Source organism: Ailuropoda melanoleuca, chromosome 13 (assembly GCF_002007445.2).
Source record: "Ailuropoda melanoleuca isolate Jingjing chromosome 13, ASM200744v2, whole genome shotgun sequence".
Classification (NCBI taxonomy): Eukaryota; Metazoa; Chordata; class Mammalia; order Carnivora; family Ursidae; genus Ailuropoda; species Ailuropoda melanoleuca.
In genome coordinates this window covers 4,848,186-4,863,536 of record NC_048230.1, presented here as the reverse complement: position 1 = coordinate 4,863,536, position 15,351 = coordinate 4,848,186, and the positions used below count along the sequence as shown (strand labels likewise).

Below are 15,351 nucleotides of genomic sequence, written 5' to 3'. Positions count from 1 at the left end.
ACCCCCGCCGAAAGGTTGCGGGCGCGCCAACCTGGGTCCACTCCCCCGGGGCTGGGTGGGGCCTCGCCTTCATTCACTTTTTTCGCTAGGTACTTTAAGGAGTTCCGTCTACCTCTCCTTACTCGCTGCGCTTCCGCCACTCTGTCCTCCCGTCTGCCCCTCAAGCGAGTTCCCGCCTCAGGATCTTTGCCTGGGACGCTCTTTCCCCAGATGGCTTCCTCTTCTAGTCTTAGTTCAAATGTCATCCGCTCAAAGCCCACCCCCCACCCATACACCCAATCTAAAGTACTAGCCCCGGGTCACCATCTGATCAGCCTGTTTTTTCCTTCTAACGCATTATTTGAAATTAGTTTTTGTTCACTGACTCTTCCCCCTAAAAGATCAGTTCCATGGAAGCAGAGATCCTGTCTTTGTTCTCTATAATACCTAGCAGTTAGCACAGTGCCTCTTGCAGCCTATGCTTAATATATTCTTTTTCTGAATTTATGAATGAGTTTATTTAAGGGCTTACACTGGTACAAGCTATTCTCTCCCAAATCCCCTGCGAAAAAGGCAGAAGTAGATGCTGATAGCTTTGTTGGGCAACCCTGGACATGCTGAGGGACAACAGCCTAGGTGTCTGGCCACCACAGGGCCCTCCAGGGCAGGGACGCAGGGCCTCCCTGTAGAGACGTGGCCAGGTTGAAGCAAGGTGGGCCTGTGAGCCCAGGACAGATAGCAGGAAACCATTATTTGGACACAACTGAAGAATGAAAGGTATGCTCACACGTGGTATCATTCCAATTCACATTCAACCAATGTTTATTGAGAGCCTAAAATATGCCAGATACTTTGATATGCTTATCACATTTAATCCTCATAACCACCTTGTAAGGGAGGTACCATTAGTGCTATTTGAACAAATTAAAAACTGAGGCTCAGGGAGATTAAGCGGCTTATTCAATGCTCCCCAGATGATAAGTGCAGAAGGTACAGAAACAAGGGTCTGAATTCAGGCATGCTTGATCCCAAATCTGGAACCTTCCCCACTGCACCACACTACTGCTATAAAAGGGTGAAGGGAAACTCAGCTACACGCACAGCATCAGGCTATACCCAACAGGCACAGCCAGCCAGGAGCGGGGAGGAAGGGAGAAGGCCCCAGAGGTTGACCTGGCCCCTTCCATGAGAGCAGTGCTAGGGCTCTCCCTGAGGGGTTAGAGAGAAGCGTGGAGGGGAGGGGGCTAGAACCTAACCCAGGGCTTTCCCCTAATGCTCCCTCTGAGTGCTAGAGGACTTCAAGGAACAGGACAGAAGCACAACAAACTGCCCCTGCCCTGGAGGGAGACAGGTAAGGGCCTTCAAATTTAAGCCACATAAGGAGACCCAAATGATGCGTCTCCTGGACGGAGGGGGAGAGGGAGGACACAAAGGTTGTGGGGGGAACCTGAGCTAGAGGAATGGGAAGGGAAGGGAAGATGAACCCTGCTTGGAGTGTTGTACTTTGGTTACTGGAGCTGAGTCCTTCTCGGCAGGCCCCGTTTATGTGCCTCTCAATCTAACACCTCCCATTCAGGCCAGAACGGAAGGCTTCTTACTGAGATGCTGTCCTGCTCAGTCTATCTTCTCAGGCTTTTTCCAGGACTTGCGCGTTTCCAGGAAGATCCTGACCAGGGACAGGAGGATAGGCACAGCCATAGGCAGGAAAAGCGGGATATAGATGGCAAACTTCTGGTCATCAGGGAAATAGAGGAGGTGGAGGAGCGAGGGATCAAAAAAGGCACGCTCCGAGGACGTCACAGCTTCCTGGCTGGCAATGAAGGCAGAGGCCAGGCGCCCAGAGGCCAACTCCTCTGCCGCCTTCTGGACGGCCGCTACAGCTCTGTACACCTAGGAAGGGCCGGGGGGTTACCAGTAAGTCCCAGGCACCACTGAGGTGCTGGGGTGGGAGGGAGCATGGGTCTTACTGTGTCTTCCATCTCGTTGCCTGGAGTTTGCCCAGGATATGGAGGCCAGTATAAAAGGGCTACAGTTTATTTTTGTGTGTGCCCGCTTAAAACTTCACACCCCATCTGGAGGCCTGCTGGGGACCTGGCCCTGCCCCCTAGAGGAAGCCTGGGGCACTCAAGGATGGCATGCCCACACACACCCTGGGCCTCAGCTGGCTCTCTGGTTTCACCACATCCTGGCCCTTGCTGGCCACTCTGGTCACACCACAGAATCCATCCCCTGCCCGCTCACCTCAGATGCCACATCGTCCTTGATGACAATGTTGCTGATCTTGCCCAGAAGCTGGGCCAGAGAAGTGAGAGTGGTGGTGGCTGTGGCCACGTTCTCCACTGACCGAGCCCAGAGCAGCCGGTCGAGCTCCCAGGTCGTTAGCCCTTCACTCTTGGGCCCTGAAAACAGGCATTTCAGAGGCATCTGGGGCTGAGCAATTCCAAAGAGCAGCCTGTAGGAAGAGTGAAGTAAGGAAGGCTGAAAGTAGAAGATGGCTAAGATTCCTAGAATAATGACTAAGATTTTCAATCTTACCCAGAACCACAGGAAGTCATAGGGAATTGCCTCAGGGTCTGGGGGTGGGGGTGAGTGGCAACACACAGCGAAACAGAGCCTCAAGCCCCATTTTAACCAGTGTTTTTGCTTTTACCTATTTCTGGATCAGATTTCCAAGACCTTGTTTGAAAAAAGGTGCCATGGCTAAAAGATTTCTGGTAATGCCAACCTAGTTTAATCCTCTCACCCTGGCTACCCTCTCTTTGGACAAATGGGACCACTGAGCCTTTAGTTAAGGGATGATCCAGGACCACTTCTTTTTTTGTTGTTTTTTAAAAAAATTTTATTTATCCATTTAAGAGAGAGAGAGAGTGCGCATGTGTAAGCAAGCAGGGAAGGAGCAGAGATAGAGAGACAAGCAGACTCTGTGCTGAGCACGGAGCCTAACGCGGGGCTCGATCCCACAACCCAGAGATCATGACCTGAGCCAAAACCAAGAGTCAGCCACCCAACCAAGCCACTCAGGCGCCCCAATCCAGCACTGCTTCTGATAAGCACGTGTGCTGTATCTCTCTAATCCTGCACCCACGGCAGACATTGCTAATCAATCAGAATCCTCTTTCCTGATGACCCCAGGCACAGTCCTAGAATCCTCAGCACAGGGCATCAGGCAGCCGCTATCACCGTACCAGTTAGCATAAGAATTAGTAGCTATTTTCTTAAGCACCCCTAATCACACCCCAGGGACCTGACATTCAGGAGTCTGTTTTTCTTAAAAGTTTTTGTCAGCAACTACTTCTTAGAAGGAGGATAAGGTGATCCTCAGAAACCTTTCATGGTTTCCCTGGGGCTCTAGGCACAGCTGAGGTATCCCTGCAGGTGAGATTTCATTCTAGTCAGCTCAGGAGACTGGGGGCTCAGGAGACTGGGGGCAGACTCAGTGGCCACGCCCCCAGGCGCATGAGCCAGGACCTCACCGCAACTGAGCCAGGAACACCTCCATCACTCGCACCATGTCCACCTCAACCCTCACCGGCAGCTCCGAGGCATTGTAGGCTTTGGGGTCCACATTGTAGACCTGCAGGGAGAAATGAGGTTGCCTCAAGACCACACCAGGGCCCTTCACGGCTCTGCCCTAGACACTCTGGAGGCCGGGAGAGAAAAAGAAGACCTTTTTAGAAAGGTTTTTTAGCAATTACGAACCTGATGATATAGCTAATATTTTTTTGAATATTTATTAGGAGCTTTTCATAAATTATCTCCATTATCCCCTCAAAAGTCCTGTAAGAAATATTTTTTATTCCACTTTGAGTTCCTACCTATGAGCAACTCCCAGTCTAACAGGAGAAACAAAGTTCCCAGCCTTGCAAGACTCCCACAGACAGGGCCCAGATCAAGGATGTACACACAGACAAGTGCCCAGTAAGTGCAAACTGCTACATGCAAGAGGGTTGTATTACAGAAAACACTGACAGAAATAAGAAGCTGCCGGGCCAACAGAGGAGGGGACAAGCTCACAGCACCCTCACCTCCTTGGTGCTGCCCCTCCCACCAGCTGGGCCGTAGAGGACACTAGAGGAACAACAGAAGGAACAGTCTCAGGGAACATCTGTCTGTCCCTAAAGCTGAGGCTCTATGACCATTACCATAATGCCACCCCAGCGGGGACTGTGGAAGGCGTTGGTAGCCACCGGAGCCCCATCCTTGTCCTGAATGTACAGGGGGGAGTGGGCAAGCTCGGGTACATAGAGCAGAAAGTTGAGCACAGGGTAAAGGGAGGCCGCGCTGGATCCTGCAGTACAAAGAGAAGGGAAGTCAGAATACCAAAACCTGCTGGATCTAGATCTCAGTTCCAGGTCCGCCTCTAACTTTCCGGTCACTCGCTCTGGGTGTCATTTTCCCTAGTTGATAATCACCTGGATATCCTCCAGTCCTGGGTTTCTGTGGTCAAGAACCTCCTCTGAACATTCTCCCAACATGTGCCATATACAGGTAGAGTCCTTAGCCCCCCAAAGGCCCCTGGAATCTCCCCTCCTCTAACAGGCCCCCCGTGACTGTCTTAAGACCACCCTCGTGGGCATTGCCACATCACACCCATATAACTATAACCCATTTTAGACATAAATATAAATATGACCTCATGTCAATTCCGTCTTAATCCTTCAACAGCTAGCCATCCACACCAGGTAGAAGCTCAAGCTACTTACCATGGTCCTTACGATCTGGCACCAGCCCATCTCGGTCACTCCCTCATAATTCAGCGACACTAAGCTTCTCTGAGCTTCCTGAATGCCTCTCCATTCTGCCTCTTCTACATCTAAGCCCAGAGTTTCCCTTGCCTGGAATGCCCTTCTATCTCCGTACTCAGCAATGCTGGAGGGAGGAAGGGGAGGGAAGGAGGGAGGGAGGGATGGAGGGAAGGAGGCAGGTATCACCTGCAGTCCCTCCCATTATCGTGGTCCACACTGGCCTAGCCTTACTATCTGAAATCCCACAACCAGTGATACACTAACTTTGGTCTGCCTGTATTACAGCTTGTGGTCATCTCTTCTGCAGACGTACCACCCTCAAAATGAAAAACTGGAATCCCAGCTTCAAACCTCAATCAGAAAAAAACAAAACAAAACAAAAAACTCAATCAGATCTGTCCATCCAAATTCTGCCTTCGTGTACTTTTGCTGTTATCTTTCCTACATGCGTGACCAAATCCTGGATGGCTTGCACGGAGGGAGAAGCAGCCTATCCGTTTCTTTATAAAAAGCACTGGGAGTCATGTTTAATAAATGTTTTTGCATATGAGTTTCATGAGTCTCATGAACAAGGAGCCTAAATGCCCAGCACTTCCTTGATGCCCTCAGACCACTCAACCTGGGAACCGTAACTATATACTACCAGCCTCCAACCCCATGCTGAGCCTTCAGGGTCCCTCCCCAGCCTGGCAGATAGACCCTCATCCTCAGCTCACCCAGCCGGGACTCCACTGGGTTGATGACATGCGGGAGGCTGTGTGCGGCCAAGTAGTAGCTGGAGGAAGCTGGGTCAAAGCGGGGGTTTACCCCCAACACTGCATAGTAAAGAATCTGTAAAGCCAAGAAGGAGAACATTATTTCTCCTTGTGTATTGATTCAAACTCCACTTTGTCCCAAAAAGGATTTGAAGTGCCTTAAAAAGATATAATTAGGACAGGACAAAATATAAGAGACAAAATCAGAGCTGAGAGAAAATAGGTGTAGGGAAAAAAAATAACAAAGCCAAGGGTAAAGTTAATACACTAAATACATGCTTTGAAACCACGCTTTTTTACCAGGCTTTCTAAGAGCCTAAACAAAGAGGGAAACAAGAATAGCATAATTCAGTGTCCACAAAATCAACTCAAGTCAGTTATTCAGAAGTACTCCCACTAGCAAGACCTGATAAAAATGTCTCCCACGTTTTCCCTAAAAGGACACTGGGTGATACATTCTTCACACGTAGGAAGCTACATTCTTTCCATCTTTACTGTTACTACATTAACATATTTCAGGAAGTTTTATTTTTAAAATAAATTCCTTAAGGATGGCACGGCTGAGTGAATACAGTTCTAAAGGAGGCCATAAGGAAGGTCGTTTTTTAACAAACCTCGACAAAAGTCCCTGAGCTGGACACCATGGAGAAAAAGCAGACACTAGAGTCTTATACACACACAGGCAATTCCTAGCACATCAGCAAGCTCTAAGAGCTGGAAGAAGAGACTCCACGTGAAAACAATAAATACAGATGGACTCTGAAAAGGACGGTGCAGCCAGGGAAGGGGCTCCTCGGCTGGCTCCCAGGCTCACCTGAGAGTCCACGGAGAAGTTGCCCGCAGCACTGAGGGCACTCAGGAAGGGCTGCACATAGCGCCGGACGGCCCCCTCGATGTCCCAGTGGACATCATGGGACTTGGGGTCCGGGTTGAGTAAACTGAAGGTGATCTCATAGCCTAGAGAAACAGGAGTCAGGGAAGCCAGACGCAGCCGTACCCCCGGCTGCGCTGAGCTTGTTTCTCCTCTGGAATGGGGTTGATGGCTACCATGTAACCCAAGGGAGGATAAAACCGGGATGAGGAACACTGAGTGCTTTAACTAAAAAGGTGAAACCATAGAAGAAAGGAGTAAAGAGTCCGCACGCAGATTCCCCTCCTGCCCCACTGCCTCCCCATCATTCATTTCCCTGTCCCTTCTTACAGCAACGCCCTGTCACCCTACCCAAGCTGGACTTGAGAGGCCGCCTCTTATCAGAGCTCCACTTGTCCTCCGGAAGGTGGTCAGCCAGGGCCGCAGCGAGCACGTCCTCAGTCAAAGACATGGCCTGCGCTACTTGGATTACGCGGCGGCCGACGATGTTAAAGGCCTCCCGGTGCGTGAACCCTCGCACGACTGCTGTCCTCTCAGGCCCAATGTAGCTCATCATGTCCTGTGAGAGGCCAGCAGGAGATAGAATGCTCAGGGCGCAGGGAAGAAAGCAGAAGAGCACGCTGGCTCCGTCTCAGAGAAGCTGGCTTTTGGCCACTGACCAACAGGCCCACCCCTCCCTTTAGATTCATAGTGAACTCCTATCTCAGCACCTCTGACCAATCGGTGTGCATAAATATTTTCATTCATTTCTGTTCCCTTTGCCTTCCCAGCAGATGTAAGTCCCAGGCATTATCTAAATCTTCACGGGCTGGAAACTAGGAGATGTCATGCTGAACAAGGACAGTGGAATAAACAAACACCTGGAAAATTTGATATAAGTAGACAGCACATGGCCAAGAGGCAAGCCCAGGAATGCTCACAGCAGCATTATTTCTAAGAGTCAAAAACCAGAGACAATCAAACTGCCCATCAGCAACAGGATGGATAAATTGTGATATGTTTCTATAATGAAACATATTAAAAATGAACATATTAGGGGGCGCCTGGGTGGCTCAGTCGTTAAGCGTCTGCCTTCCGCTCAGGGCGTGATCCTGGCGTTCTGGGATCGAGCCCCACATCAGGCTCCTCCACTGGGAGCCTGCTTCTTCCTCTCCCACTCCCCCTGCTTGTGTTCCCTCTCTCGCTGGCTGTCTCTCTGTCAAATAAATAAATAAAATCTTTAAAAAAAAAATGAACATATTAGACTCAACCGCATGTTGATTACACAGATGATTCTCTCAAACATAAATGTGGAACGAAATGAAAGTTGCAGAAGAACATGCGTTGTATTAATATAAAGTTCAAACGTTTGTAAAATTGAGTATGTTGTTTATTGAGATACAACACAAGTGATAAAACTTGAAAGAAAAGTAAGAAAATGACACACACCAAAACATGGTCACCCTGGGCCAAAAGGGAGCGGGGCAGAACCATGGAGATGCATGGGGTCCAGCTACATTGCTAGACTGTAGTTTGCGAGGTGGGGTTGGGTACATGGATGTTCATTAAAATTTTCTTTCATCTTTTTATAAGAATTACATATTTCATCATAAACTGTAAAAGAAAACGGTACATGCATAGCTCCCACCGAGCCTCTTGCTCATCAAGTGGAAAGGTCAATGTGTCGCCCGTATTACCACCAGAGCCCATTCAAAACAGCTTCTTTTTTTTCATCCTGATTTTTTTTCCACTTTAAATGGTCATCGGAGCTTGAACTGTATATAACTCCTGGCTTTAGAAAGACCCAGAGTCAATGAAGAAAAATCCCTATTTGCATTCTATTTTTTTTTCCCTATTTGCATTCTTTAAAAAAAAAACGAGTTAAAGAGTTTTCTGTAGCAAACGCTAGCAATGGGGAGCACCACTTCAAGAAGGAGGTGACCTAGGAGAGAACGAGCTGACGGAATAAGGCAAAGCTGCAGCCCCTCTGCTCACCCTACCTGGGGCAGAAGTGAGGAGTTTTCAGAGATCACGTACACAGTCAGGGAGCCCTCCGCTTCCTCCCGCGGCTCAGCTAACGTGGTTTCTGCCTCTGGGAACAAGAGCAGGAGGTACACCAGAAGCAAAAACACCATTCCCTTTCCCTCTGGCCCCCACAGAGGGCCTAAGCCACGGCGCCACCTCCCACTCACACCTGGCTGATATTGTGGCCAGGCTCGACCCCCGGTGGCCCAGGCTGAAACACACGGTATCTCATTCCCAGCTTTTCCAGAGAGATTCTGACGTTAAGACAAGGTATGGAAAATACACACTTAGAGATCGGAAGAGAAGAGGGCTTCGTGTTAAACTAGTATAATCGTCCCTTCTGGTACCTTGCACACTCCCCAGTGACAGGGCCTCCTCCTCGTGCTTCAGAGCCCTCCGATAGGCCTTCTGGAAACGGCATTTGATTTTCATTTTGTCTGAGAGAAAAAGGAAGGAGCAAGATAAGAGGATTAAGTACAGACCTCTGTCCACCTTCCCAGACCTCACGCTGTCCAGTGTCTCAGGACAGCAAGAATATTGTTGGCAAATAAAGACTAAGAAGCAGCAGCCAGTTCTAATGATTTCTACATGGATGATATCAAATCCCACACCCCGCCTCTTTCACCTCTCACCTCTGCCTGTGTACACCCCATGGTCAATCTGAAGTACCCTCCCATAATGATCACTTCAATACGTGCCTCAAAATAGTTAAATTCAATGAATGTTCTTGATAAAGATAAGATGCACACTTAATGACAAAACACTAAATGTAGTTCCATTAAAATCAGTAATAAGGGGCACCAGGTGGCTCAGTCAGTTAAGCATGTGACTCTTGATTTCGGCTCAGGTCATGATCCTAGGGTCGTGGGATCGAGCCCTGCATCAGGCTCCATACTCGGGGAGTCTGGGGAGTCTGCTTGTCCCTCTCCCTCTGCTCCTCCCCCTGCTCATGTGCATGCATGCTCTCTCTCCCCACAAAATAAATAAATAAATAAATAAATAAATAAATAAATAAATAAATAAATAAAATCTTTAAAAAAATAAAATTAGTAGTAAAACGAGGATGCCTGCTATCTTCTCTGTTATTCAGCATTGTTCTTTCTGAAGTTCCTGATCAATGTAATAAGTGAAGAAAGAGACATGAAACATGAATATTTAAATATTTAAAGAAAAACAAAGAAGCCACTTGGTAAAGTAGCAAAATTATTTTCCAAGAAAATCAAAGAGAACCAACAGAATTCCCCGGCCACTATTAGAACTAGTAACAATTCAGTACAATGACTAGATATATGCAAGAATCAGCTTTCTGATAAATACCAGCGATATACAATTTGAAAAGCAACTATTTTTTAAAATCTCAATCACCATAATAATAAAGAACATAAAAATACCCATGAAGAAATGTATAAAACTATATTAAAACCACCTGGGACTACGTCACTGAAGGACATAAAAGAAGATCTGAATGAAATGGGAAAAGCATACAAAGTTCTTAGATGGAAAGACTAAATATTCTAAGGATGTCAATTCTCCCCAAATTAATCTATACCTGTAAAGCAATCCCAAAGGGATTTTTTTGCCCCCCTGGAACTTGAGAAGTTGAACCTAAAATTTATTGGGGAAGTTCTTCGTTACAGAAGAATTCCAGATCATATACACAGGAGAAATTATAGAATTTTAAAATTGCCAATTTGCAACCACTAATGAAATGGACGCCAGCATCAATGGCTGCTAAAACCATCAGGTGACAGGTTGACAGGGAACTAAAATACAGACATCGAGCTGACATTATTTGAATTCATGAAATCATCTTTGTATCACCTAAAATGAAACCAGTCATTATATACTTCCTGATACAATAGGAAGTTTACCACAACATACCTAAAAAAGTGAACCTGATTTTAATCTCCAGCTCTAACTACCAGTTTTTTTAAAATATGGATAACAGAGGAATAACTTAAGTGAAACTAGGAGGAAGCAATCTGTCAAATACAGAACGTGAGATGTTCCATAAAACAAATGACTTGCTTTCTCCAACAAATCAAAGAAGTGTATCGGGATGGTGTAGGGGGAGCTGACCATTAATAAAAAAGACAAAAGAGATATAACAAAATGCGATGTATTGATCCTGACTAGAGTAAACCAGCTGTAAAAGGACCCCTCTGAAAAGCCTCGTTCTAGAAGGAAATGGGCACTATCATTCATCGTGTCCAGAAATCGTTAATGTGGCTACACTGAGACACAGGATATGCTGCCAGCACGGCAAGTTTATTTCAGTGGTGACAATCAGACTCATAACATTTTCCGTTAGGCTCATGGAGTAGAGTGGAAGTAACACGACTTTCCAACGGTAGAACGATTGAGGAATAATAATTTTAGATCGTTTGCCAAAATAGCAATCAATGTACTTCCGACAAGTTGACTTCTAGGGCCCTAAAGAAAAGAAATTGGATCCCAGAGACTCCATGTGGGGCATTTTTGAAGTATGTCCATATTCAAGCAGAGATCAAAGCCACCCAATAGAAAGAACGAGACTGACAGTAACAACTGTGCATTGAACAAAAGTTCTTTTTAAAACGGTTATTTTTAGGGGCGCCTGGGTGGCACAGCGGTTAAGCGTCTGCCTTCGGCTCAGGGCGTGATCCCGGTGTTATGGGATCGAGCCCCACGTCAGGCTCCTCTGCTATGAGCCTGCTTCTTCCTCTCCCACTCCCCCTGCTTGTGTTCCCTCTCTCGCTGGCTGTCTCTATCTCTGTCAAATAAATAAATAAAATCTTTAAAAAAAAAAAAACGGGGGCGCCTGGGTGACACAGCGGTTAAGCGTCTGCCTTCGGCTCAGGGCGTGATCCCAGCGTTATGGGATCGAGCCCCACATCAGGCTATTCCTCTATGAGCCTGCTTCTTCCTTTCCCACTCCCTCTGCTTGTGTCCCCTCTCTCGCTGGCTGTCTCTATCTCTGTCAAATAAAGAAATTTAAAAAATCTTTAAAAAAAAAAAAAACGGTTATTTTTGAAGATTATGATTCTGACTTTGGAGAACTACGGTGATCCTTAGTGGAAGCAATCACAAATAAAATTCCTTAGATAAAAATTCATTGACTTAAAAAAGAAACCTTTGAGATGACTGGGAAAATCTGAATATAGACTAGAAATTAACCGATATTAAAGAATTATTGCTAATTTGGTTAGATGTGACATGGAAGCTATGTTTAAAAAATCAAAATAAGGGGCACTTGGCTGGCTCGGTCAGTAAAGCACACAACTCTTGACCGTGGGTTTGTGAGTTACAACCGCACATTGGGTGTAGAGATTACTTAAAAATAAAATCTTTAAAAAAACGAAACAAAACAAAACAAAATCCTTCAATGGCTTCCCTTCTCACCCAAAATAAAAGCTGTATGTGAGCCTAGCCCCCTTTCACCACTCTGGTCTTATTTCCTCTTACTCTTTCCCTCATTCACCTCACTCTCACCACAATGGGATTCTCACTGTTCTGCAAAGGCACCACTTCTGATCCTATCTCAGGACCTTATACTTGCTTATCACTCTGCCAAAAGGCTCTTCTCCTAGATATCTACACAATTTACTCCTTTATCTCTTTTAGGTCTTTACTTGGATGTCCTGTTTTCAAATGATGCCTTCCCTGGCCACCCTTTCTAAAACAGCAATGATCTCCTTATCCCCCAAGAAAACCTTCCTATCCCCCTGTCCTGAACTATTTTTCTCCTGTCACCATCTAACATACATACATACATTTATTTATTTCAGATTTTATTTTAAGTAATCTCTACATCCAACCTGAGAGTTCAAACCCATAACCCCAAGATTAAGAGTCATACTCCGCTGACTGAGCCAGCCAGGTGCCCTCCCATCTAACATACATCTATCTTCTTAACTGTCTGTTCTCCTCTTTTTTGTCTATTTTGTTCACTGTATTTTGTGCATTGTTTGCTGTATCTCCAGCAAATACAACAGTATCTGACATAGACACTCAATAAATATTTATTGAATAAACGAACAAACCTATTACTATTCCTATTTAACAAATGAGAGGTTAACAACCTCACCCAAATTCACATAAATAAGCAGCAGAACCAAGGCTTTAATCCAGCTCTCTTACACGAAATTCCATACTCTTAGCCGCTCCACTCTACTACCTCCACAGTATGTCCATATTACTGAATACCACGTCACCAAATACAAAGAAATCCATGACAAATTGACAACAATCAAGTTGTGAACATGTGAGGTATGATCCATTCTTGTTTTGAGAAACCAAAATTATATGTGTTTACATTAGGTTGAACTGTATGAAATATGATTTTTTTTTTTTTTTAAATGTAGGCTCCCTGCCTAGTGTAGAGTCCAACACGGGGCTAAACTCACAACCGTGAGATCAAAATCTGAGCTGAGATAGAGAGTCAGATGCTTAACCACCTGAGCCACCCAGGGGCCCCATGAAATATGATTTTTTAAAGATTTTATTTATTTGACAGAGAGAGCACAAGCAGGGGGAGCGGGAGAGGGAGAAGCAGGCTCCCCACTGAGCAGGGAGACTGATGCGGGGCTCGATCCCAGGACCCTGGGATCATGACCTGAGCCTGAGCCAAAGGCAGATGCTTAACCAACTGAGCCACCCAGGCGCCCTGAAATATGATTTTTTTTTTTAAATGTGTGTGACCAAGGTTAAAAAGCTAGAAAGTAAATGGCATACAGGGCGTCTCTGTCTGGACTCAGCTTACACATGACATCACTCCCAAACTTTCACTTCACACTCCAGAAAAGTAAAACTGCTCACAGATTCCCCAACATGCTGATTCACCCCTCCATGCTTTTACACAGGAGGCAACAGAGTTTGTCGGTTAAAAGCCAGAACACTGGAATCACTCAGGAACAGATTTAAATCCCAGTTCCACCTCTTACTAGCTAACTGTGTGATCCTGAACAAATTAAAATCTCTTAAGTCTGTTTTTTCATTTATAGAATGGAGATCATAATGTTAGAGAAGACTGAGGCAACACATGTAAAGTGCTTCACCTAGTTTCTGGCATATTATGAACAATCAATATCAGTGATTAGTGATTACTATTACTAGTTCATGCTGTTCCCTTCCTCCCTTCCCCCATTTAACCTGAATTCCTTCACATCCTTTAAAAATCCAGCTTAAAAATGACATCATCAAAACCTTCTCTGCCTTTCTTTCCTCCCAGATGGTTAAAGGCTTTTTCTTTAGAGCAATCTCAGTTTCTTACATACTTTCACTGTGAATTCTTTATCTAAGTGTCTTCCTCCCCTACTGGACTATGAATTTCTTGAAACCATTATCAATTCCTCATTCACCCCAAAATTCCTGGTACTGAAAGAACCTAAAAGCAAAGTATTTCATGTTAAATTTAATAAGGCCTGTATACAACTTCAACTTGATTCCAAACCCTGTGTCCTTTCCACTACATCCCACTTCCTCTCCTATCCCCTAATGAGCATTAATTGCTTCTCATCAGATAGCATAACTGTTTTATGAATAAAAACTGTCGCCTTAACGGTGAACACTGAATTTAAAGTTGTTTTTTTTTCTAACCAACCACACTGTTCATTCAGAGAGAGCTTTTAATAAATTTTTAACTACCTTTAAGGGACACCCAGGCTCCTCCTAAATAACACATCTCTGGACTGAGCTCAGACCAGAAACGCAGCCCTGACTCCCCAGGAACTCACATTTCAGAGGGATCTCTCTCTCGTGCACAACGGTAAAGGGCAGCTTCTCCTGGTCGTCCAATGGCACTGATTCTTGGGTAAACACGACGGTGACAGGCACCGTGAGGCGCAGCTAGGGGAAAGAGCATAGGGGCCATCAGCTGAGTCTCCACCTTGCCAGCGGGCTGTCCCCTGGCCTTCTCCCACCGAGGTCTCACCTGCAGAGCATTCAGCCCACTGATCTGGGAGTAAGGCAACGGGGCCCGGTAGGTCTCCGTGGTCTTCCACCAAAGCGGCAACCCCAGCAGGATGGCCACCGCAGCGAAGAAGAGAGCGGCCCGCTTGCCTCGGACCACCTCTGGGGGTACGGAGGTACCGACTTGAGGCGCTGCAAGTGGGCTTAGGTGCCCGCCCCACACCTAACGCGGAGAAGCCCCAGCAACTGGCACTCAGAGGCTCTCCGCCCGCGTTTATAGGAATCCCTGTGCGAGAGGACCGCGCCCCAGTATGAAGGGATCTTGTCTGAAACGACCCCCCGACCCCCAGTCCGCGGGACCTCTGGCACACCACAATCCCCAAAGCCCGCATTCCTCCCTCTCAATACATGAGCCTCGGGCCCCGCCCGAGTGCCACCGCACCTAGGTCTGTAGCAGCAGCTCCAGGGGCCGCCATGCTTGCTTCCGGTTGCTCTAGGCGCCGAGGGGCGGAGCTGCGCAAGCCGCCCCCAATCGGAAACCCGCGAGAAGGGGGCGGGACCACGGCAGCGGTCTCAGCCAATCGCGAGCGGCACTCCAGGTGCGCGGGGAGAAAAAGAGGTCGAGGGTGGGCGGGGTCCGCAAGGAGCCTGTCAGCCAGTTTGAAAAAAGTTTACTCCCGCACCAAGGGCAATCGAGGAGGTGCGTGGGTTTCTGTGTTGCACGAAGACTCTTCGTTAGTCCCCCGCTTCCTTGTAGAGCACATTCCTAGCCCCAGGGATTAAGAGTGCAAACTCTTCAGGCGTATAAATACTAGTTGGGCGACCACGGGCAGCTCTAAGTCTCAGTTTTCTCATCTGGAAAATGGAGGCATTTACTAAAATGAGCTCATTTAGGGGCACCTGGCTTGCCCAATCCGTAAAGCGCCGGAGCCTTGATCTAGGGGTCGTAAACTCGAGCCCCACCTTGGGTGTAGAGATTACTTGAAAAAATAAAATAGGGGCACCTGGGTGTCTCAGTTGGCTAAGCATCCGCTTTCGGCTCAGGTCATGATCCCGGGGTCCTGGGATGGAGCCCCACATCCGGCTCCCTATTCAGCGGGGAATCTGC

General features: G+C 46.9%; 1 protein-coding gene and 1 non-coding gene across 2 annotated transcripts; one reads left to right on the top strand and one right to left on the bottom strand.

Moving 5' to 3' along the window:
- Positions 1-772: 772 nt before the first annotated feature.
- PIGS (phosphatidylinositol glycan anchor biosynthesis class S) lies at positions 773-14,816 on the bottom strand. Its single transcript, XM_002912327.4, has 12 exons — positions 14,686-14,816; positions 14,266-14,405; positions 14,069-14,180; positions 8,702-8,791; positions 8,330-8,421; positions 6,702-6,909; positions 6,294-6,436; positions 5,441-5,555; positions 4,122-4,267; positions 3,453-3,553; positions 2,221-2,431; positions 773-1,869 (listed from the first exon to the last, which is right to left on the bottom strand). Exons 1-12 carry the CDS (start codon positions 14,717-14,719, stop codon positions 1,594-1,596), a joined length of 1,668 nt encoding a protein of 555 aa, XP_002912373.2. The 5' UTR covers positions 14,720-14,816; the 3' UTR covers positions 773-1,593.
- On the top strand, positions 10,523-10,657 carry LOC117795834. The gene has a single exon (XR_004619988.1). It is a non-coding gene; the product is annotated as a small nucleolar RNA SNORA1 (small nucleolar RNA).
- Positions 14,817-15,351: the final 535 nt, after the last annotated feature.